The 24,938-nt window shown below is 46.8% G+C and overlaps 1 protein-coding gene across 3 annotated transcripts in view; it reads right to left on the bottom strand.

The window, feature by feature from the left end:
* Positions 1 to 24,938, bottom strand: part of NBAS (NBAS subunit of NRZ tethering complex) — a 291,645-nt gene that overhangs the window by 25,651 nt on the left and 241,056 nt on the right. For 2 of the 3 annotated variants that reach the window (XM_036262542.1, XM_036262544.1), the window contains 3 exons: positions 24,045 to 24,247; positions 21,942 to 22,031; positions 17,777 to 17,972 (listed from right to left, as the gene is read on the bottom strand). In XM_036262542.1, the coding sequence (XP_036118435.1) occupies positions 17,777 to 17,972; positions 21,942 to 22,031; positions 24,045 to 24,247 (489 nt within the window). Of the gene's footprint in view, positions 1 to 15,808; positions 15,902 to 17,776; positions 17,973 to 21,941; positions 22,032 to 24,044; positions 24,248 to 24,938 lie in introns of those variants that run through there. The other variant, XM_036262543.1, reaches the window with a different exon arrangement.

The following is a 24,938-nucleotide window of genomic DNA, read 5'->3' on the forward strand; positions in this document are numbered from 1 at the left end:
AGATTTCTCATCTGAAACCATGGAGGCTAGAAAGAAGTGGCACAATATTTTTCAAGAGTTAAAAGAATTGTCAATTACAAATTCTATATACAGCAAAACTGTACATTAAGAGGGGAAATAAAACATTCTCACATGAAGAAAAACTTTTAAAGAAATCTATCACTATCAGTTCTCATCTTAAAGACTGGCTGAAGGAAGTTCTTCAAACAGAAAGGAAATGGTGAAAGGAACATTGGAGCATCATCAGAAGGGAAAATGAAGAATGTAAAAAGAAATATGAGTATATACAATAGACTATCCTTTTTCATGGGAGTTTTCTAAATTATACAGTGATACCTCGGTTCTCAAACGCCTCGGTTTTCGACCAAATGGAGATTCAAGAAACTTTTGTCTCGGAATCCGAACAATATTTGGAACTCGAACTTCCGAGATGAGCCGAATGGCGTTCATTCGGCCCAGCGCGCCTTGCTTGCGTCATCAGTGTGAGTGCAGAGAGAGAGTCACGCTTTGTGGAGTCACGCTTTCCTATTGGTTTCATTGCTTCGGTTCTCGAACAATTCGGTTCTCGACCGTCCTCCTGGAACGAATTATGTTCGAGAACCGAGGTATCACTGTATTTGATGATTGGAACAAAGATTATAATAACTGATATTCAAGGCAATGCCATTTAATAGTGGGAAGGTAAAAAGACCCAAATTGAAGATATATTTCCACATTACATTGTGAGATAAGGATGTCAATTTCTATCACTCTTCTTCAACATCATACTGGAAGTTCTAGCCACCGAAATAAGGCAAGAAAAATAAATATAAGGTATACAAATGGGGGGAAATTTTTCTATTTACCGACAACATGGTTGTCTACTTAGAAAGTTCCAAGAAATCTTAATATTAAAAAAACTCAAAAGCCAAAAGCTAGAACTAATGAATAAGTCAGCAAGGTCACAAGAAGAGAATCAATGTACAGAAATCAAATTTCTATATACTAAAAACATGTGAACATTGACAAGAAAAATACACCATTTATAATTGCTTCAAAGAAAATTAAATATTTACATGTGCAGGATCTAGTTCTAAAAATTATAAAGTGTTTATGAAAGAAATCAAAGAAGATCAAACAAGTGAAGAGATACACCACATTCATGGATGGGACAACTCAACACCGTAAAGACATCAAGCTGATCTCTAGGTTCAATGCAATGTCTATCAAAATCCCAGCCAGGTTTTTTTTTTTTTTTTTTTAATCCTCACCCGAGGACATTTTTCCATTTCTTGTACAGATAAAGTGGGAGGGAGAGAGAGGAAGGGAGAGAGAGAGAGAAACATCGACATGAAGGGACACATCGAGTGGCTGCCACCCGCACGACTAACCAGGGCCGGGGACAAACTGCAACCGAAGTACGTGCCCTTAGCAGGAACCGAACCCGGGTCTCTCCGGACCGCAGGCTGACGCTCTAACCGCTGAGCCAAACTGGCCAGGGCCCAGCCAGGTTTTTTGTAGACTTAGATAAGCTTTTATAAAATGCATATTAAGGACTTCCAGTCAAGATGGCGCGTAGGTAAATACGGTATCGCGTCCTCCCACAACCACATTAAAGTTACAACTAAACTACAGAACCACCATCATTCAAAACCGCCTGAAATCAAACTGAATGGAAGTCCTACAACTACAGAATTAAAGCAGCAGCCACACCGAGACTGGTAGGAGGGGTGGAGGCGGATGGGCTGGTCCCACACCCACCTGTGGTGGATAAAAATTAGGAGGACACCTCGGCTGGGAATGTCCTCTCTGAGAACTGGGTGCCCCGCTCAGGGTTCCAGTGCCAGGAAGAGAGTCCCCATCACTTCTGGCTGGAAAAACCAGCGAGAAATGAGGCTCAGGGAGACTGATGCGGCTGGAGCCCCAGGCAGCTCCTTAAAGGGCCCGCGCACAGACTTATTGGACTCTCTCCCTCTAAGCTTGGAGGGGAGGCAGCTCAAGGGGTGCCAGAGACATACAGGGAAGAACTGAGCTGTTTGGCACTGGAGCGAGGGCTGGAGAGGGGGCTTTCTCCGGGACAGACGTGCTGTCAGAGGCCTTTGTTCCTTTGGTGAGCCCTTCCCTGGGGCGGCAGACAGTCGCCATATCTGGAACTCCAGCAACCTGGCTCACACTGGTTGCCCCGCCCTGGTGATTCCCTGAGGTCCCGCCCAACCCAACTTGCAGGCCCACCCAAGCTGTTGCCAGTTGCTTAACCATAGGATTGGCCTGTCTTGGATCCAGCTTCAGGTTTTCCTAAATTCTTTCAAAAAAGTAGTACCTGGTCTCAGCTAGCCCCACTCGTTAAGTAAAACACAGAAACAAACACAGGGAGGCAGCCAAAATGAGGAGACAAAGAAACAGGTCCCAAATGAAAGAACAGAAAAAATCTCCAGGAAAAGAACTAAGTGAAATAGAGATAAGCAACCTAACAGATACTGAGTTCAAAATACTGCTTATAAAGATGCTCAATGAACTTAGTGAGAACCTCAGCGAACTTAGTGAGGGCCTCAAGAGCATAAAAAAGGACCAGTCAGAAATGAAGGAGGCACTAACTGAAATAAAGAATAATTTACATAGATTCAATAGTAGAGTAGGGAAAGCCAAGAAGCAAACCATCGATTTGGAATCTAAAGAAGCATAAAACACCCAATCAGAACAGCAAAAAGGAAAAAGAATCCAAAAACATGAGGATAGTGTAAGGAGCCTCTGGGACAACTTCAAGCGTGCCAACATTCGCATCTTGGAGGTGCCAGAAGGAGAAGAGAGAAAACAAGAAATTGAACACCTATTTGAAACAATAATGGCAGAAAACTTCCCTAACTTAGTGAAGGAAACAGACATACAAGTCCAGGAAGCAAAGAGAGTCCCAAACAAGATGAACCCCAAGAAGCCCACACCAAGACACATCATCATCAAAATGCAAAAGGTTCAAGACAAAGAGAGAATCTTAAAAGCAGCAAGAGAAAGGCAGCTAGTTACCTACAAGGGAGTTCCCATAAGACTTTCAGCTGATTTCTCAAAAGAAACTTTGCAGGCCATAAGGGAGTGGCAAGAAATATTCAGAGTGATGAAAAGCAAGAACCTACAACCAAGATTACTGTATCCTGCAAAGCTGTCACTTAGAATCGATGGCCATATAAAGAGTTTCCCAGACAATAAAAAGTTAAAGGAGTTCATCACCACCAAACCGTTATTATATGAAATGATGAAGGGTCTTTTTGAAGAAAAAGATAAAATATATGAACAAACAAAATGGCAATGAATATATATCTATCGACAATGGAATCTACAAACAAAATGAACAGGCAGAACAGAAACATTCCCATGGATACAGAGAACATTTTGTTGGTTGCCAGATGGAAGGGGGGTTGGAGGAATGGGTGAAAAAGGTGAAGGGATTAAGAAGAACAAATTGGTTGCTAGACTGACAAACCTCAAAGGGAAGGGGAGTTTAAGGGGGGGGGGGGAGGAGATGAACCAAAGAGCTTATATGCATATATGCATGGCCAATGGACACAGAAAACAGTGTGGGAAAAGGCAGGGGAAGGGTGGGGGTTGGGGAGGAGGGGGTTAATGGGGGGAAAATGAGGAACATCTGTAATACATTCAACAATAAAGATAAAAAATAAATAAATAAATAATAAAATGCATATTGAAAGACCCCCTAGAGTAGCTAAAACAATCCTTACAGAGAAAAGTAAAGTAAGAAGAATAACTCTACAAGGCGTCATTATTTAGCTACAGAATAAAAGACAGTGTAGTATTGGTAAATGAACAGGTAAAAATCAATGGCATACAAACAGAGAACTCAGAAATGAATATGCCCAACTGATGTCTGACCAAGGGCAAAAGCATTTCAATGGACAACAGACAGTGTTTTCAACCAGTGGTGCTGGAGGAATCTGATCTCATGCTTAAAAAAAAAGAGAGAGAGAGAAAGAAATGAAACCTCACACTTTATACAAAAACTACTCAAATATATTAAATGTAAAATTATAAAGTTTTAGGAAAAAGTAAGAGAAAACCTTAGGGATATAGGATTGACCAGGCAAAGTGCTTCTGCTCATGAGATTTGCAGAAATGTGAGCTCCATGGAGAATGGTTTGTAACTCATCCTACTAGGAAAGAGTCCAAGACGAGTTGTCTTAATCCCAAACTGTTTTTCAGAAAAGAGTTCAGTAGTCCCCCCGCCACAGTTCATGGGATAAAAAAGGCATGACATTTGTGGGTTGCAGACCTGAACAGGAAATGTGTTGTGACTGACAGCTATGTGCGGGCCCGGAAAACGCTGAGCCCATATGAAGACTTCAGCGAGGAATCCCTTGAAACAAGCGACCAAATTCACATGATTTTATTACAGCATAGAATTATAGCTGTTCTATATTTTATTATCAGTTATTGTATAAATCTTACTATGTCTAACATAAATTGAACTGTAGCACACATATTATGCACAGGGAACACCGGAGTCTGCACAGAGTGGGATCACTGCAGCTCCAGGCATCTGTTGGGCTGTAGAATGTACCCCCATGGATAAGGGGGTCATTATCTCAAATGAAGGTTCTTAAACATGGATTTCTAGATGATAAAAGAGTTAACACTTCTTCCTCTGAAGAATAATATATACTTTAAAATTTTATTTAAGAAAATGATGACACTAAGTTAGAAAAGATGTCTTCATAATTAGACTCATATTTACTAAGACCCTATACCAGTGACTTATGAGTTATTTTCACATATATTACTATATGTATTCACTTATTATTTTAGTCCTTATAGTGAATTCTATTAATTATAATTAGAATTATATAATCTACAAATAATGGCAATGAAGATTTTTTAAAATGTTACAGCTCCTGTTTCTGTTTCTTGTCCTACTACATTGACTAGGACCTCCGAAACGATGCTAAAAAAATAATACTGGAAACTCTTGTTCTTAATTTTAATGAAAGTGCCTCCAAATTTTCAGTTTTGGAAAAGTCAGCCATAATTAAGTCCTAGTGGTCAGCAGAGAACACATAGCATGGCAAATGATCAATACAAATTTCTTGCATAGATACTATAATAAAAATAATGTTTCTACTTTCTTCTGGAAGATAGTTTTGGCCCAATATATTTTCATATCACAACCAGTAATGTTGCTCATCAACGGTTAAAAAAAACTAACCCATCTTAAGTTTAAGAAAATCACTATGTCATAAATCCGACAAATCATCTGAGAAATGAAACGGGGAGAAAAGTATTGCTCAGAAACCATAAAAGTTAACGCAAACGGCTGTCAGAGGCTACGGAAGCTGTGAGAGCAGCTGGTATTGATGCCAGGGGGGTCACATGCCCTGCAGTACCCGAGAGCAAGGCACCTGGCTGAGCACAGTGTGGCCCTGGGAAAGAACCAGGGTCTCTCCTCCTGGGAAGTAGTGCAGTCCATGTGAAAACATATATAGCCCCAGGGTCTAACCCTATTTCACCAAAGTGTGAGAGGTGCAGAGAACCGACCTAGGTGCCCAAACAGCTCCGAAATGACCCCAGGACGCATTTTCAGAGAGGAAAAACTACCCGGAGGCAGCTAGCAAATGCCCCAACACACCTCCTAAGGACACTGCGAAACCAACGATGAAGGGCAATTTGATTCTAAATATGCAGCCTTCAAAAGCATGCTGGAAGGCCCAAGTAACACAGAAAAATGTTCATTTTGAAGGCATTCCTGGATCTCTTCCCGGCTTCTCTTCCTCTGCTGTGGGATGAAGATTACATATTTACATGACGGTTGTGATTACATAAGAAAATGTGAACAGGAGAGCTAGCAAATAGACCGGCACGTGGTAGGCACACAATAAATAATACATATTATTTATAGTGTCAAGTACATAATATGCTACATATTTTTAAAAAGTAGAAAGCTGGATGTGTGATATGCTTTCTTCTAATAGGGATTATTATGTCTATAGATAGGGCAGGGGAAAAGAAAAGAAATACAGCTGTTTTAGGACAACAGAATCCAGGGTTAATTTTTATCTTTCAACATTTATTTGTGCAATAAATGTAGCATTTGAAACAACTCTTAAACATTGCCTTCCACAGATTAGTGAAAATTAAATGGAGAGAAATTGCTATTTTTACTTACTATACTTTGCTGTATTCTGTCCTTTTTACCAGCAGAAAGAAAGTAACATATACGTCTTTTAATACTCTGTTCCTTCCGCAGAGGGCCGGGGCCGGAAGGCCCGTATTTCACAGGCACTGGACAGACTGCACTGACACGAGCATCATGTCCTGGGACAACGGGCGACGTCCAGTGCGACTCAGACACAGGAACGTCGCTTCCCCTTGGCCTCAGGAGCGACGTTTCTCTCCTCACCGAACTGGGTGACTCAGCCCGCGTGGAAGCCGTTCGTCAAGGGATGCAGCCGCCTCATCGCACTCAGGCACTGTCCTGGGAAAGTGGACAGTCACCCACTCTCAGAGGAGGACAGCTTTAGCCTCCATTTCCCTGTGCTGCTGGAAGTGACCAGAAAACCTTGACCGGGGCACCGCCCCTGCAATCTGCATCCTCCCAGGGGCTCTGACAGCAGCTTCTTCTACCGTCGGACATCTGCGAACATGAAACAGACGTCCGTGCACATGCAAGTGCCTGTGATCAGAAATGACGACCAACGTGGAGAGGACGGTTACTGGCAGTAGGGACGTGAGTCCCCACACTCCTCTTCCCCATGAGCTGACGGGCCACTTCTAAGGGACTCAGGTGATGACACCGGATTTAAAGGTGCAGAGTGTGCCGTTCATGGACACACTCTAGAGACGGAGCTGTCTGCAGAGCTTCAATACACAAACAGAAATCGCTACTTCCACAGGCACCCAGCGCAGCAGAGCGGGCTGCTGGGACACGGCCGGCCTGCAAGGACCACTGCTGCTGTGAGGTCGCAGGCAGCCAGCGCTGCCTAGAGCCCCCGCTCTGCCAAGACCTCTGCCGCAGGGAAGGGCGGTCTCAGGAAAGCGACAGGCACCAGCGCTGGGCTAGCTGCGGGCCGCAGCCGTGAGCAGGGAGCCTGCCACCCACGTAGGCAACATTCAGACCTGTGCCTGGCCCGCCTGAGTGCTCAATCAACAGCAGTACTACTATTAATCATAGTAATTAATTATTATTCTTGGACACGAGAAAAACAGCACATACATTATCATCACGTCCGTTTCTGAAGATGTATGGGTTCTATGAAATGAAAATACAGAAGTGTGAACACAGAGCTAAAGTGAAGTACTAAGAGCAGGTGGCTTCCCTGGCAGGTTGCTCCTTCTCTGTGGCGGAGAACCGAGCAGGGGGTGCAGGTGCTGAGAGATCCCCGGTGCCCACGCTTGCTCTGCTCGTGATCAAGGCGCACCTGTGGGTGGCGGCCCCGGGAAGGGACGGTCTACCCGGGGAGGGGACGCTCTACCCGGGGAGGGGACGCTCTACCCCGGGAGGGGATGCTCTACCCCGGGAGGGGATGCTCTACCCCGGGAGGGGGTCCACCTAAGTGCCGCTGTACTTCAGTGCACGACACATCTTTTCACTTGGATACAGATACAAACTGATGAAGTCTTTTCAAAATGAGACACGTGATAGGGAAAAATACTGTGTGCTAAGACAACAGGAAAGGTTTCGCCGTACAAATCTCCTCTGGGACGAAGACCCGGTCAAACCACGTGAGCCCTTCTAAGTACCTTGTGTTTACAGAGCTGCTAGGGAAGCTCACCTTTCCAGGCCAGGCTTCGTGTTTAGTTAAAGTTAATGAAGTATTAACAGCTGGAGATGCTTTCATGGCGGTATATCAATTCACACTCAGATCTGAATGTCGGCCCTGCCACTTACCGGCTCTGAGTGTCTTAAGTCTCTCATATGTAACAATGGGGCAAAAATACCCATCTCATCAGGTTACTTTGAGAATAACATAACGTAATACAACAGAACACACATACAGACACACACACCTTTCTAGGTAACTAACAGTTAGCCCGAGCCACTACCTGGTGTTGGGAGTTCATTATTCCACACCACCCCCCTCACTCTAGTACTGAGACACTGTACGGACGTCTGAGCCACTCCCCGCCTATGTCCTCCTGTGTCAAATGAAATGACTGATCACCTGCATTAGAGGGTTGTCATGAGGATTAAATGATGTCACAGGCATTCAAAGCCTAATGTTTTGGTCCATAGAAGGCTCCAAGACATGAAAACTAACAGTACCTGTAGCATCTTCTCAGCTTAAGTGAAAACAGATTTTTTTGCTGAAATGTTGAGAGTTTTTATTTTGACTGTAATTTTTATTCCTGTCAGAAGTTGTCCAGAGAGACTTCTGCAGAACAGAAGAAAATGGTGGCCCCCGACTGAGGTGGCCTCCTGAGTAGTCTACAGAATACCCACATACTCCCCCAAACAAGAAGGGACAACAGCAAATGAAACTACACAAAAACCATACACTGTCCACAACAGTCTGAGAATGTCCAAAATTCAGAATATCCTAAGAAAAAAAGTCAAAGAAAAAAAACACCAATCTCCAGAGAATGATCTCACACTCCAGGTAAATGTTTCACATGTTCAAAAAGTAGATACATAACTGAAATAAAAAAGAAGGCAAACTACACAAACAGAAATAAAATGCAACTAACTGTTCTATAAGTGAGTGCTATAATCACAGAGGGTGGCGTGTGTGTGTGAGTGAAAGAGAGAAGCAACCTTGAAAAAACAGTATTTTTGAGCACTTTTACTTTAAAGCGAAAGACAAGAGCTCTATACAAATGTTCTAGCTAGTAAGTGGGTGGCATTCCCCAAACCACTGTGCGTGTGCTCTAGGTTTCAGCAAATACATACATATACTGTGGATAATGACAGTCAGGTTCCCCACTGATCAAGACAGGGTTTTACCAATGAAAAAAGAGAGGAGGCTAGAAGGAACTCTGTGGAGCTGGATTGGATCTGGAGAAATATAAACTCATGGTTTTTATTTATTTTTTTTATTTTTTTATCCTCACCTGAGGATAGTTTTCCATTTTTTGTACAGATAGAGCGGGAGGGAGGGAGGGAGGGAGGGAGGGAGGGGGGGGGAGAGAGAGAGAGAGAGAGAGAGAGAGAGAGAAACATCGACGTGAAGGGACACATCGAGTGGCTGCCACCCGCACGACCAACCAGGGCCGGGGACAAACTGCAGCCGAAGTACGTGCCCTTAGCGGGAACCAAACCCAGGTCTCTCCGGACCGCAGGCCGACGCTCTAACCACTGAGCCAAACTGGCCAGGGCTAAACTCATGGTTTTTAAAGTGAATATAGGCAGATACAGAAACAGATGTAGATACAGGTATGTTCTGTCCCCTTAAGGTTCTAGATGCGATAATACCACACTATCAATGAACACCTCTGGCATCCGATTCTCGGTTTCTAAATGCCATTCTTCATTACACGAATCCGGGCCCCTGGAAGTCAGCGACTGACTCCAGAGCTGGGCAGGGAAGGTGCAAGCAGAATATCACACAGCTCGCGTTTAGAAAATGATGGGCACATGTCAAAAAGATACAGGGGAAAACTTGAAGGAAACTCCAAAAGGCCAAATGTGGGATAATTTGAGCCAAAACTAAATGAATGGCAATAGTAATGAATTACAACCACAGACAAAATGAGAAGCCTTCAGCGTGTAGCACAGTGAACAAATACACACGCATATGGAAAGGAGAACACTGACAGGAAAAACACCACTTGGCAAACACTGGACTGATAATGATCTCAGTTTACACCTTCTCAAAGCATCTCCCACAAGAAGCGTAAATGACAAAGTGGAAAATGATAACTGTATGGAGATAAATCCAGTGACGGAAGCTGCCTTGGAACAAATCAACATCGTGTATCTCCTGATACGAGACACAAGGACACACCACGCCTGTGGTGTTCTCACCAAAAATGCAAACGCAAACACACAAAGACCAGAGTCAAATGCAGTGCCCATTTACAAAGTAACTGGTTGGTACTTCAAAAAAAAGAAAATGTCCAGGTTACAAAAGGAAAAAGACAAAAAGCCGGGGGATCTGCTCCAGGTGAAAGGGCACGAGGAAGACACATGCTCAGGCAACGTATGACCTGGATCGGACGTGGACCAGAGAGGGGACATCAGGGCAACTGACGGAAGGGGAGTATGTGGAAATGGGATGACAGCATATCCACATTGTATCCACGTTGGCTGTGGTTGCCTGAGATTTGGTCACTTTGGTAAACTGCTTGAAGAATATATAGAATTAGTTGCAGAATTTCGCAGTTGTATTGGGTAAAGCTGAAAGTAAAGTATTTCAAAATGAAAAGTGAAGCCCCCAGCCACCTCACGGTCCCTACCGCTCGCCGACATTCCAACACTGGCATGTGCCCTGCCTCCTGCCCTCCTCTTTCCTTCCACTCTCTCCCTAACCCACAGGAGGAACGAAGACACAATAGTGCACGCAGCATGTTAGCTAAGGAGCGTGACCTCGGAGGTGTGCACACCTGCAGGCAGTGGGCACTCGGAGGTGATTATCCCACTGCGAGCCCAGCCCAGCTGGGACCCGAGCTGAGCCCAGAAGGCGCCCTGGCTGGAGGCACAGCGCCCTCCCAGTGCGTTCACTTCTCAGGAAGAGGCGGCTGCTAACTAAGACGCAGTAAGGCTATGGAGGAAGCCTGCCTGTGTGAAGGCGATAAAACCCCCCCTAACTCTCCATCCCCTGCCAAAAAAACTATGTTCAGAATTAAAACATAGTGCTGACTACCCTGAACTGTGTCTTTCTCCACTTCCTCCCTGGCAACACGTGCAGAATCAGAGGAGCACCCAACTTGTTTCTCGCCCCATCCATCCAAGCAGTCGCCCAGTCCAGTGGCCTGAACTCCTCCGGCCCTCCTTCCCACCCTCTTCCAGCTTCAGAGCTGGTGCCAAGATCGGGGCCAAGCTCAGGCAACCTGACCACTGCCTGTGCCCCACAGCTTGCACCCCCCCGGTCCTCCGTGGCTGCTGAGGCCAGGGGCCTGCTGATGCACACATCTGACCACACTGCTTCTTAGGCACCTGTCTGTGGCCTGAGCACCATGGAGGAGAAACCTCAGCCGGACACGGGCTCCCCAGTCTGGCCGTGTTCTCTCCCGGTGGCTCCTGCCTTCACACCACACACCTGCAGTGCTGCGCTGAGCTCAGAGTCCCTCCTCCGAGTGGTCTCCCTGCAGACAGAGGCTACGTCCTCGCTCAGGCCTGAGCTGCGCACACTTCTAGCAATGCCCCTGGGCATTTAGGGCGTTTACTTCTTCGTGAAGGTATCAGTGTTCTCTGTCCGATTAGAGGCGCAAGGATGAGGTCCATCTACCTGGACTGGAGTCAGAACTTAGCGTGCATTAGCCCACGTAACCCCCACAACAACCGTACACTGTTCCCGTTTCACAGACAAGGAGACCAAGGTTTGAGAGTGGTGACCCCGGGATCTAACACGGGCCGGGGAAGAGCACAAACACCGGACTGTTCGTTGCCAGCGCGCAGCACAGTGGGGAGGGGTCTAGGCCCGGAGAGGCGACGCCGGTGACGTCACAGCGCTCGCTTCCAACAACAGTTACCCGCACTTCTCACACCGCTTGAATGGAGCAGTTAACAGGACAGCACTGTCCACCAAGAGGCGAAAACACTAAGATCTCGGGGCAGTGACTTCCGGCTCTGGCCCACCTGACTTCCCGTGCCCACGAGAATTCAGCGAAAGGAAGGACCAGCGGAGGCTCCGTCGCACTGTCCACCGCCCACCGCCACGCGTCAGCGCTGAATGCACCCCCTGGCAAAGGGAAGGAGGGCCCTGCAGGGCCGGGAACACGAGCGGTGGGGGCAGCAGAGCTGGGTTGGACTCCAGTTCCATCCTTCACGACCCATGTGACCTCAGCCAGGCCATGCGACCACGCCCAACACACGACGCGGTGACTCCTTGGCAAGGCTGCCTGCGGGACCAAGGGCAGGAACACGCACTCAGTACACACGCACTGTCCCTCTCCCAGCGACGCCGGCGCAGAGCTTTCAGAGAGAGGGATTCTCAAGGTCCTCACGGGCTGGAAGGGCCCAGGAAGCATCGCTGCTCTCCCTCCGTCTCAATCGTCCTGGGGGAAAGCTCTGGGCTGCATTCCGCCCTTTCAGGCCTCTTGCTCCTGTGGACACACGTTCTGGACGCACGTTCTTGTGACCTGTTCACTTCCACAGAAGAGCACCGGGCTGCTCAGAAATACGGACGGCCGATGACGGCAAATCACACAGAGCAGTGTCAGTGCGAACGCGCTGGCCCTCTGCACGGAACCCTCCATCCTGCGTGCACGAAGGGGGAGCAGCGCGGTCCAGCTCTCCGTCCGCGGCGAGAATATCACCCGGCATGCCAGCGGCCCGGACCCTGTCATTTTAAAGGTGATCTGGACAGGCTTTTAAGATTTACTATTCATGTATTCAACTAATATTTAATGAGTGTCTTTAAGATCACTGTTGTCATGGAATTTATACTCTAAGGGAAGGAGACAGACACCATGTAATAAACAGACAGGCAGATACAGGGATAGGTAGCAGAGCAGGTAGTGGTAAGTGATTAGAAGAGAATTAAAATGGCCACAGAACGGATTGTGACCGGGTCACTAATGTAAGATGTAGTCATTTCAGAAATGGTGACACTGAAGCTAAAGTCCGAGGTAGTGACTTTTCCTTTCTGGACATCCATCTCCTTTACTACAAAATGTGACTATTGCCCTGGCCGGTTTGGCTCAGCGGCTGGAACGTTGGCCTGTGGACCAGAGAGTCCCGGGTTCGGTTCCCGCTAGGGGCACGTACAAAAAAAAAAAAATCTCAAAATGTGACTACGGAACTGGGATGCTTTTGAAAGTCGTCTTTAGTTCTGAAAATCTGACTCTATGGTTATTTGGAATATACTGGGTGTGAGTGAGCATACCTTTTAAACATCAGATACTATCCTTTATTTGATTAAGCAAATAATTTACGGCAGTGGGTCTCAGCTTTGAAGACATTTAAGGTAGCAGTAAATTCTTTGAAAGAAACTAAATATAGCTTTGCACACTAAATTTTTCTGCTGTTTTTCGAGCTCTGACAGCTGCTTTTTTTTTTTTTTTTTTTTTTTTTGGCAAATGACGCCAAACTGGCCTCTGACCAGAAGGGTAAATATGTTTCTGCTTGTTTCAAAGTAGGCAAACTAATGAATCTGTAATGAGGCTGGACCTTATCTTACACTAAATCTTTCTGGTGATCATTTACAACTGACTGAGACACTGACATTTTACAAGGCAAAACTCTAAGCTACAGGTCCCTTTTGTCATAAAAACATGGGAAAATAGCCCTGGCCAGTTTGGCTCAGCAGTTATGTCAGCCTGTGGTCCAGAGAGACCCGGGTTCGGTTCCCATTAAGGGCACGTATCTCGGTTGCAGTTTGTCCCCGGCCCTGGTTGGGTTATGCGGGTGGCAGCCACTCAATGTGTCCCTTTCACGTCGATGTTTCTCTCTCCCTCCCACTCTATCTGAACAAAAAAAGGGAAAATGTCGAGTGAGGATAAAAAAATAAATAAATAAAAAACACACACAGGAAAATATACTAAGATGATGGGGTATGGGTTTTTATTTAAGGAAACATCAGTATGTTGACCCACATTTTTCATGCACCAGTTAACTAGAAAATTACAAAACCTGAAAAGCTCAGATAAATTGTACCAAGGGGATTAACACAACAGACCCCCCCACCCCCCACCCCCACATGCTCCGTTCGCCTCTCCCTCCCCTCCCCCCCCAAGCTGGGACACACTTCCGGAATGGAAATGAAGGCCTCTCCAACTATGGGAAATGAGGGCACCTGAAATTTTAATTCTGTTAACTAATCATGAGGAAACTAGAAACTGCTGTCTCTCCGGGCACCAGCGAGGTAGCAGCTCCACAGACTTGCTGTTAATTCTGCAGGAGCTGGCTGGTTGCCCAGCAACACACTGACTTGTGGGGCCACCACTCTGGGCACCTCGGGGATAATTAAATATTAAGTCCCTCTTTGACGCTTGCAAAGTCTGCCGAAGAGGACTGCGGCCGCAGCAGCGCTCATTTTCTAGCCACTGAGCACTGCAACACCATGATCTACTCTTATCTTTACGCCAAGCATCCACCGTCATCCTCAATACTCCCTGTGAGAACGGAGACGGGGAGGGGAGATGAAAAACTGACAAGCTGGCCGATCGACCTTTTGGGGTCTTTTGGTGTCTGGCATGCGAAGGTGAGGACGACACTGGAATGTGTGTGGCAGAAATGACAGACAGGTGAGCAAAGCCTCCTCTGGCTCCTCGGGTTCAAGGCTCCGCTTCACACCGGGCAGCCAGGGCTCACAGCTGAGAACCTTCTCCAGGTTATAAAATAACGCGGAGGGAGGGTGGAGGCGCATGCGTACCGTTTGGTCACTAGTGCCCTGGCCTTTCCACTGCTCTGTGAAAGGTAGCACCGTTTTTAAAAAGATAAATTAAAAAAAAATAATAAAAAGAGACAAACTCGATTTTCAACCGCAGGCACGGTTCTGTGGCAATCCAGCAGCTGCTGCTATTCCATCCTGAAGCCACGATTTTTCTGCATTCACTCCTCACGTGGCAGGTGGTATTTACTATTTTAAGACAGGGTCCCCCACCAAGTTTGCTTGCCCTTGAAAGTAGATTTCAATCACCAATGGCAACCTGACATAAAATTCTTCATTTGAAAAGAGGAAGAGGAGAAGACACTCACTGATTTAACTTCTTCCTCAAGAAGACCACAGATGAACAGCAGAATTAAGGCAGTAGGGTAGTTTTATTTCCACTACCAAATGCTTGAAGAAACTCAGATCATGGGCTGCTAAGAACAGGGAAATTCTTACGTGGGAATAGAAGATGGGGGGACACGAGATGAGTTTTACCAGAGTTGAGAGGTCTGGAGAGCTGCTCTCCTGAGGGTCTGGAAGAGTCTGCACCCCTGAGGAACAGCGATGGAATGAGGAGCTGTGCACAGACTCGAACACAAGAAGACGGTGTGCACCAGGAGCTGCGCACGGACTCGAACATGAGAAGACGGTGTGCACCAGGAGCTGCGCACGGACTCGAACACGAGGAGACGGTGTGCACCAGGAGCTGCGCACGGACTCGAACACGAGGAGACGGTGTGCACCAGGAGCTGCGCACGGACTCGAACATGAGGAGACGGTGTGCACCAGGAGCTGCGCACGGACTCGGAACACGAGGAGACGGTGTGCACCAGGAGCTGCGCACGGACTCGAACACGAGGAGACGGTGTGCACCAGGAGCTGCGCACGGACTCGAACATGAGGAGACGGTGTGTACCAGGAGCTGCGCACGGACTCGGAACACAAGAAGACCGTGTGCACCAGGAGCTGCGCACGGACTCGGAACACGAGAAGACCGTGTGCACCAAGAGCTGCGCACGGACTCGGAACACGAGAAGACCGTGTGCACCAAGTGCAATGAGTCAAACCTGCTTAGAAAGCTCACGGACCAGACGCCCGCAGATGCCCTGCGTGCTGGGTTTGCAGAGTTATGCGATAAAGAAATTAAAAGGTCAGAAATCACTGAAATCATACCAAAGTTGCAACTTGTTCTTAGGGTAACTGGACACTGAGAAACACTTAAAAGAAGACATGTTGTATCTCTGAATGCTGAAGTGTGCGTTCCAGGGCTTCCGTGTGACAGGTCAGAGGTGCGCTCCCTCCCTGCTTCCCACGTTCTCTGCAGGTTTTCAGGGTGCAGACCTGACAGCAGGGGCTGAGGCTCCCCAAGAGAAGCAGGCTCATCGTCCGCCATCAGGAAGGAGGGAGTGGAGAGGGCGAGGAGTTGGAGAACAGTGCTCTGCCAGCACCAACTGTGGGGACATGCATTTGCTTCAGGAAGAGTCAGAGTCTGAAGTTCCACGAGACAGAAAGGACTGACCTGACTGGGCGCTTAGCTCAGGGATGCTGTGCAAACTTCCACTTGGCGAAAACAAGCCCCGACGCCGTGGCTCTCCCTGACGCCTGGCTCTCCCCGACGCCTGGCTCTCCCCGACGCCTGGCTCTCCCCGACGCCGTGGCTCTCCCCGACGCCGTGGCTCTCCCTGACGCCTGGCTCTCCCTGACGCTGCGGCCCTTAAGAGCGGCTCCTCATGTGCAGTCACATGACAATATTTTCTTTGCTACTTCATAACTGTAATTTTGCTACTGTTATGAATCGCCATCAGAAATACGTGTTTTCCGACGGTCTTAGGCGACCCCTCTGAAAGGGTCGTTCAACCCCCAAAGGGTTCGCGACCCACAGCTTGAGAACCGCTGCTGTAACTAACGTCTACTAGGTCGAGGACCCGGAACATGTTTTATGTCCTATCCGTGTGTGTTCAGAGTCTACTCTTTAGAAGGCCGTGGTGGTCTCGACAATCCAGGGAAAATGACGGACTAAGTATGTTGGTAAGGTGACAGTGCCCAGAGGGAGCATTCTTCAGATAGTAGCAATTTTTAATACAATCCATCTCAGCAATCTGGTGAAATCAGAGAATCTTTGATAAGGCCATCTATTTTGAATCTCAATTTCTCTAACTCTGAAAAATAGATAATTGTGTTTACCTATCTCATGGAGGGAAATAAGAATATATGAGACAATAATTATGAAGATGCTCGGAGATGAATCTCAAAAATATGTTCATTCATTTATAAAAAAAAAAAAAGCATTGTCCCTTAAGGGCGTTAACAAGGATATAAATATAAACTACAAAGCAAAGCTTTAACATTAGAAGGTAACTCAGGGTGGAGTCAGACTTCCAGGAAGCCCGACTGCAGACCAGATGGGCTGGGGAGCCTGCTTCTGTCTTTCATCGGCATATGGTCTACGCTGCACCCGAAGCCCTTGACCAAGGCTCCTGGCTCTCAGATCCCGTATCTTCAGGATACATCAATTTCGAATTTAAGCCGAACTTCCACAGCTATCGTATTTCTCTGACAGGGATCAGCGTCCCGTCTAGTCCGTCACTGAGTCCTTAAGCTCGGAGCACGGGACTTCTTCAGAGGGGCCCACAGACGACAGTGAGGGCGTCCTCCAGGGCTTCAGTGTCATCACAGTGGGAGACAAAACTTGTAATAATTGTATCAAAAATAATAAATCAGTAAAGCTCAAATGTGTGAGATTCAAAGTTCAATTATGTTTGAAATGGCCAGGGAAGGGTCCAGAGAAAAGATGGGCTGAGTGAACCTTGAGGGATGGATGGTGTGGAGACACCGAGTCTCGTGTGGTCGCTACACTGTTTCTCTCTGGGTGCCGGAGACCAGAGAGGGCATGTGAGTACCTGCTGAACTGCACACTGCACTTCCCTCCGCATCTGCAAAACTTTTTAATATTTTTTCTTTATTGATTTTAGAGAGAGGAAGGGGTAAGGAGAGAGAGAGATGGAGAGACCATCGATCATCTCTCCAGGGAATGGGGAGCTGCCACAATGAACTGATACTGGGAAAATCCTGCCTGCATCTTATGAAGAGAAAAGCGACACACACATGTGAGGTAGGGAAACGTCTACTCTGACAGGCATATTCAGACACATGGAAAAATAAAAACACACTCTTGCACAACTGAACAACTGAACAGTGAGACTGATGAACGCCCTGGGAGCCTGTGTCACCAAGCTGTTCGCCCGAAGGCAGTGCAAAATGACCAAGAAACAACATCTCATGACTGTACATCGGGAAAACATCCAATCACCAGCAGATGCCCTCACCTGCCTCTGGGGCCACGTGGCTTTGAGGATGGCTTCCGTCCTGAAGAGCATGAGCAGCCTGCTGTCCTCCTCGCTCAGGTGGAAGGACTGTCCCAGGATCTGCAGCGCGTGGAGGCGGGGCCTCACAGGCCGGGCGTCGTCAGCACAGAAAGGCCGCAGCCACTCCAGCAGGTCCTCGGGGGACACCAGCCCTTCTCTGCAGGACAAAGTCAACGGTGAGACAGAAACGCCCAAGTCTTTCTTAGCTTCCGGCAACCAAGCGTGCTGGCCGGCTCACACGCGTGTTTGCAGGGTGACTTCCTTTCTGCCCTTGAGAAGCCAAAAGTCAGGTTTTCAACAGCTTAGAGCAAACCACACTGTCTATTTAAAAACTATGTGACATGAATGTAATTTGTAAACAGTATTGGACTGAGCTCCATAAAGCTGATACAAAATAATCATTAATCAGTATGTCCTTAGCTACTGTATTTCTCATGTATCTTAAGCAGTATGCTTATTTCATTTAATGACACTAATAGTGTCAGGCATCATTCCAGTAACTTTACATAAACTAACACTACTGACACTAACTATGCAAAGCAGATAAGTTCCAGTTTATTTTATTTTTTCCACTTTTATTGATAATACTTGACATATAACGTTGTATTAGTTTAAGGTGTCCAACATAATTTGATCCATGCACATATTGCAAAATGATCAGCACGATAAAATTTAGCTACCATCCATCACCTAACATAGTTAAAATTTTTCCTTGAGATGAGAATTAAGATCTCATCATAATTTTCAAATAAACATAACAGAACTGTTAACTATAGTCACTACCATTTGCCCACAAACATCAATAACAGTTCAAACCTCAAAGCCTGTGTTCTTCCTATCACTTTTCTCAGTAACAGAACATCCACATGGGGTTAGAATATCAAACTTCATACCACCCTAAGATAAAATATGAACACATGGGTTTCAAAGAACTGTGTAGTTTAAAAGGATTCAGAGAAGAGGATATTTTGTACAACTTTCTGTCCAGTATGAGAATCCCCTCTTTAATCCCAAGTGGACCACCTCGGGAAAACAACTTATTTGGGGGTGACGTGGATGAGCCACCACGGCTGGCTGCGGCGAGGTCGGGCACCGGAGCCTGGCTCCCCCAGGGCCTGGAGCCCAGGAGGAGCACTGGATCGCGCAGGTTTTCTGCAACCAGACCCTCATGGCCTTCCAGCATCACTTAGACCAAGTCCCAAATTCTGGCCCTAAGAAGACCACAAGAAATCTTTTTAAATCTCTGAGAAGAACATTCTACAATGACACTAAGTATATGTAATTACTAATACAATTTTATGGCAATTTAAATTAAAAAAACAGAATCTATTATTTGTATTTAGAAACAGCAGAAATTTCAAAATGCTGTGGACAACTAGCATAAGCATTTCCTAAACTTACAAAGTCATTTGTTAGTTTCACCAGAGTGTCCTTTATAAAATGCATCAGAAATGGCAAAATTCCAATGCAAAACAAGCAGACTCCACAAACATTCCCTGGCTGTCGACCGCCGCGCAAAGTGAACGGTCAGTACGGTTGAGAGAAAGAGCGCCTTTTCGGAACCCAGGGAACCTGTGACCCCTGGCCCCACCCTTTCCTAACAACTCCAGACAAAATCCAGGAATGTCATTTTCATGTTATAGTGAAGTAGACAAAGGTCCCAAAAGTGTGTCTCTTGGGGGAGCGGGTGGAACCGCGGAAACGTCTGAGGAGCCCTCGCACAGCATGTGGCGGAGAGGAGGCACTGGAACAGTGACCATCGTCACCCTGGTCATCTCTGTATTATCATTAACATCACCGAAGCTTGTGCGTGACGACGCAGAGATGAAAACGTATACGGGCTGTGCCTTCAAAGAACTAATAATAAAGTGGAACAGAAAGACTTTAAAACTGACTCTTCTCCAAATTACTAATATGGACTTGATACAATTTTACGTCTCAAGAATCTGCAATACGCGGGACTAGATTAGGAAGAAAGGGGGGGCGGGCTGGCGGGGAGAAGGGAGGGAAGGGCAGGCAGGTCGCCGGGAAGGGGGCCCACAGTGGGAGACACACATGCTCCTCCTCCACACAGGCCGGTCCCGCAGCGAACTGCCCGCCCTCTGCGCACACTGCTCACGGTGTGGAGCTGGGCGAAGCGCACGTCTCAGCTGCCACGAAACAGCGAAGGCAACTGGCACGGAATAAATAACCGCAACGAATGAATGCATAATGTGTTCATGCCACCCCAGTAGTATAAAAAGCCTGATTCTTTTTTTTCTTTATTGATCTTAGAGAGGGGGAAGGAAGAGGGAGAGAGAGAAACATCAATGAGAGAGAACATCGACTGGCCACCTCCTGCATGCCCCCCACTGGGGATCGGGCCCACAACTTGGGCATGTGCCCTGACCGGGAATCGAACCGGTGACCTCCTGATGCATGGGTTGACGCTCAACCACTGAGCCACCCCCGCTGGGTAAAAAGTGTGATTCTTTTCAAAGGATTATCATCACATTGTATTAAAAGAGACATTCATGGAAAGGCAGTAATCTTGGTGTGCATACAATTCCATTCGCCAATCGTAGCTTTCGATTAGAACTCGTAACCACTGTGGCTGCTCGCCAAGGCCTGCCAACACAGAGCATCTTCCTGAGGTTCCCTGACCGGTAAAGCACGGGCACATCTCGCTGCAACGAGGCAGAAGCGGTGAATGTGAAGTCACCGGCATGGCCTGCAGGGGGAGAGGGGTCCGCCCCCGGGCTGGTGCCATGGCTTCCAGGGGGCTCAGCAGCACAGAGCACAGTGCGCATGCGCCGAGGGTCCTTAGAGAACACCTGGCGGTTTCTGTAGCCTCACAGAGCATGAAGAGTAAGAAGAAATTGCATTTAATCTGCTCCAGTGGGCTTGTCTCCCTTTCTTTCTCTGTGTCTTTTCTGAGCTTTAAACATAATGTGAAATCCCAAAGCGCCGTCAAGGAGCTCGGGGGGCTGAGTGATCGGACGCCCATGGGCACCCACGCAGCCTAAGGGCTGAGGCTGGCCGTGACTCAGCAACTTCCACAAGCAAACTCCGGCCACAGCCCGTGGTCCGGAAGGAGATCGTTCCTCCCACCTGCACACTGCACAGTGGGATTCCTCCTTCTTCAGTTTTCTGAATGGACTGCATCCTGTGCGTCCTTTTGCGAATCACTAATGTACTGGTTCACCTTGTGGGTCATTCCAGTTAGGGAATGTTTTTAACGGTAGAAAGTAAGGAAGTAAGTAAATAAATAAATTAATTAATTAAAAGGGCCCAGGCCGGGCGAAGCTTGTGGAGAGGAGAGAAAGCTGAGGGAGTAATGCCCTGAGGCCTTGCTGCCCAAAGCCCAGTCCCTGGACCAGCTAGTAAGCAAGGTAAGTCAGACAGGAAAAGTCAAGAACCGCAGGATTTCTCTCTTATGTGGGATATAAACCTGAGAGCAACAAATGAACAAACAAGAAAAGCAAACAAACAAACAGTCACCGACACAGACAACAGGATGGTGGTTACCAGAGGGAAGGGGGACAGGGAGGAAAGGGAAAGCGGCCAAATGTATGGGGGTGCAAGATTTGGCCCTTTGGGTGATGGGTACACAAGGCAATATACAGACAATGCATTATAAAATTGTACACTTGAAATCTATACAATAAATTAATTTTTTAAAAAGAACAAAATGCAGACTTCCAAGCCCCACCCAGACCTACTCAAGTCAACTCTGTCTTTGAATAAGATCATCAGGCGATCCCTACGCACGATGACCTTGGAGCAGCACCGTCCATCCCACTGCTGGCTCGGTGCCGTCGGAAGGAGACGGCTATGGTGGGAGAGGTCCAGAGCACGCCCTTACCTGGGACCCGGGACAAGTCACATGACCAGTCGGAGCTTCACTTCCTACTCTGTAAAATGGATATAACATCATCTGTATAATGGAATTGTTCTGAGGATTAAGTGAGTTGCTGAGAATAACCTTTTTAAAGGTCTTGGCATAGAATAATAAATGTTCATTAGTTTCTTCAGAAACGCCTAGAAACGAGGCTCAGTCTTGCAATCTGCCTGCACATGAACATGAAAGGAATTCTGAGACTGAGGAAGGCCACTACGTGAGATCACAAACTTGTCCCAGCCTTACCCCTTGTCCACACTGGCGTGGACGGCTGCAACCACACCTTCCAGGACCTGCAGTGGGTCCCGTGGCCCCCCGAGGTCAGCGCTGCCTCCGCTGTGAGGGAAGAAGAGAGGAAAGATTACGAAGAGAAGTGCTCAAGCCTCAGACATAAGCTTCGCATCCACACTCAGAGAACCCAGGGGGATGTTCGCACAACCCTCTGCCCAGCTCATCGCCGTCCGTGGTACGTGCAGTCTGCAAACGTACTTGGCCCTATACCATGTGAAAGGTCAGGACAATAAAACACTTTCTTGCCAGAGGAAACACAGTCTAACATATTCGTGTTTTCCTATCAAGAGAATATAAAAACCTACCTGCTTTCCCTCGTTCAAAATACATTCAGTGGATATTAAATACATGAACTATTTTAAACATTAACTATGTAAATAGCCATCCGAATTCTCCGGTAGGCCTTCTTGTCAAAATACTCCTATGTTCGTGGTACTTAGTAGACATCAGACCCTGGTGAGTGTCTTCCACTCCGTAGTCCCAGCAGCCCGGGAGCCAGGGTAATGTCATATCCACTGTACGAATGTGTGAGTTTGAAGCGCCGGTGAATTTTGAAAATGCAAGACAGGAAAGGGAAGCTTCAGATGAGTTTTCTGAGTAATTTAAGTTATCTGATTTAAGTCAACTGCTGGATTCAGTTATTTTCAAGCCTTTGTTATTTTAGGCCAACTACATTTTAACTAACTTTCTCCAAGGTTAATGTCAATAGAAGTTTCTCTCCCTTTGAAAAAGAGATAGTTGAACTGGTGTTCCCTTTCCTTCCACTGCTGAAATGTTTAATTCCCATCTATGGAGCACCGTCAGTGTGCGCAGGATAACGTCCGTTGCATCGGAGCCAGACCCGATCTGCGGGAGTGACACTGGGTGCAGCAAAGGAAGGAGACGCACGGTTCACGTCAGAATTTTATAAACGTAAAAATACCACATCATTTTATTTTAACTATTAACAAAAATGTAGAATTTGGGGGAAATAAACCAAATTCATCAAGCACGGATGTTCCAAATGTTTAATTTTGTGAGCTTCCTGTAAACCCTTGATTTCAGACACAATAAAAAGTAACTATGAATCAAGAGGTACAAACTGTGGCAAACAAGTATCTCCTCACCTAAAAGGAACATGGTTCTACAACCAGCACCAACCAATGTTAACAGAAGAAAGCTTTATTAACTTGGCATTTATTATTTCTAAAAAAGGTTACATTGTATTTCTCGCTCTATATAGAAAATCAGCAGACACCTCAGAGCATTACCTGGAACGGTATGAAGCTGGGGTAATTAAACTGATAAAGGCTCATTTGCTTTCAGCTCAGCTGCTGAGGACTGACATGCATTTAATCCAAAAGTTCTCAAGAGCCTTAAGAATGACAAAGAATGCTTAAAAGGAGAAAGAATTAAACACAACTAAATCTTTTAGCCTAATTGCATTATTCACAGAAAGCACTTGATGCCTCGTTATTTTCTTAGCTTAACTTCCCCCCCTTTTCTAATCCTCTTGGATGCATTCCTATAAAGATACCAGCACACTGATACAGAGCCAGAATTTCTCCACTGTGGGTTTTTAGTTGCTGTTTTTCTTTTGACATTCATTGCAGGTACCTAACGTCCTGAGACACTTAGGGAAGTCTGACTTCTTCAGTACGTGATTAACCTTGCCTTTACTTCTTAGAACCTCTGGGAACCCTCTTCCCACGGCTGCGAGGAGGGAAATGAGAAAGGGCGAGATCTGAAAATGCAGCCTGAGGCCCCACGACAGCCTGACATTCGCTGTTTCACAGGCCTTTCTGGCCTTCCCTTGTTTCAAGAATAATGGGGGGGGGGGGGTCCTAGCCAGATGTTAGCTAGTTTCTTGACATATCACACACAATACCGATGCTGAAACATGTTCATGGTTCTCTTTTCTCCAGATGAGACTTTGGGAAATCTAACCCTCTCTCTCACAGTACCTCACAGTTCATGAAATGCTTCTACATGCACGTTGGTCTTTCATGTTCCTAACAGCCATGAAACAAGCAGTGCTGGCAGAACATCACCTGGGCCTCCAGTGGCCCGCGGGCTTACCTCAGTGCGGAAACGACTCTCGTGACCGCGCTCTGTACGATGTCCTTGGGCGAGAGGTCAGGCGGGCCCACGGCCACCGCCAGCAGCTGCTGGATCATCGCTAGAGGCTGACCGTCCAAACACATGGCCACGGCTTGATCATGAAGCTTCCCCTCTTCTGACCGGGACAGATCATAGAGGCGACTGTATTTCTGTAGTATTTCCTGAAGAGAAAAAAAAAGTGATCTTCAACACCTGAATATCCAATAGAAATTCAATGTGTACGTGTACATAGTGAAGCATTGAGAAGCTTTTCAAAGCAAATACAGGGCAAGCACAAACCACACTGACGAGCACGTACCGGCTGTGAAGCAGGGCCACCCAGGCTGGAAGGCAAATCTTTGCTTTTCCACTTACTAGTGGGTCTTTGTGATCTCTGATCTCAGACCATAAACCAAGATGAGGACAACAGGATCTTGTGAATGGAGGGTGTTGTGGACACTCACTGAGATCCTATAAAGTCAGTCCCTCGCCCGGCCGGGGTGGCTCAGTGGACTGAGTATCATCCCATGGACTGAAAGGCCCCGGTTCCATTCCCAGGCAGGGCATGTGTCTGGTTATGGGCTCCATCCCGAGCAGGGGTGTGCAGGAGGCAGCAATCAATGTTTCTCTCTCACATCGATGTTTCTCTCTCTCTCTCTAAAAAAATCAATAAAAATATATTACAAAAATAAATAGAATTAAAAAATATAGTCAGTCCCTCAGCACAACGGAGGCACAAGGTAACGAATGCTCAGTAGGTGCAAATTTCTCTATTAGTATCATTGGGCTGCAATCACGCCAGAGCTACAATCGATCGAGCATCAGCTACATAGACCCAGGTATTGCCTGTATGTTATCTCATTTAATGCTTGT

This window comes from Molossus molossus, unplaced genomic scaffold, assembly GCF_014108415.1.
Source record: "Molossus molossus isolate mMolMol1 unplaced genomic scaffold, mMolMol1.p scaffold_m16_p_15, whole genome shotgun sequence".
NCBI classification, from domain to species: domain Eukaryota; kingdom Metazoa; phylum Chordata; class Mammalia; order Chiroptera; family Molossidae; genus Molossus; species Molossus molossus.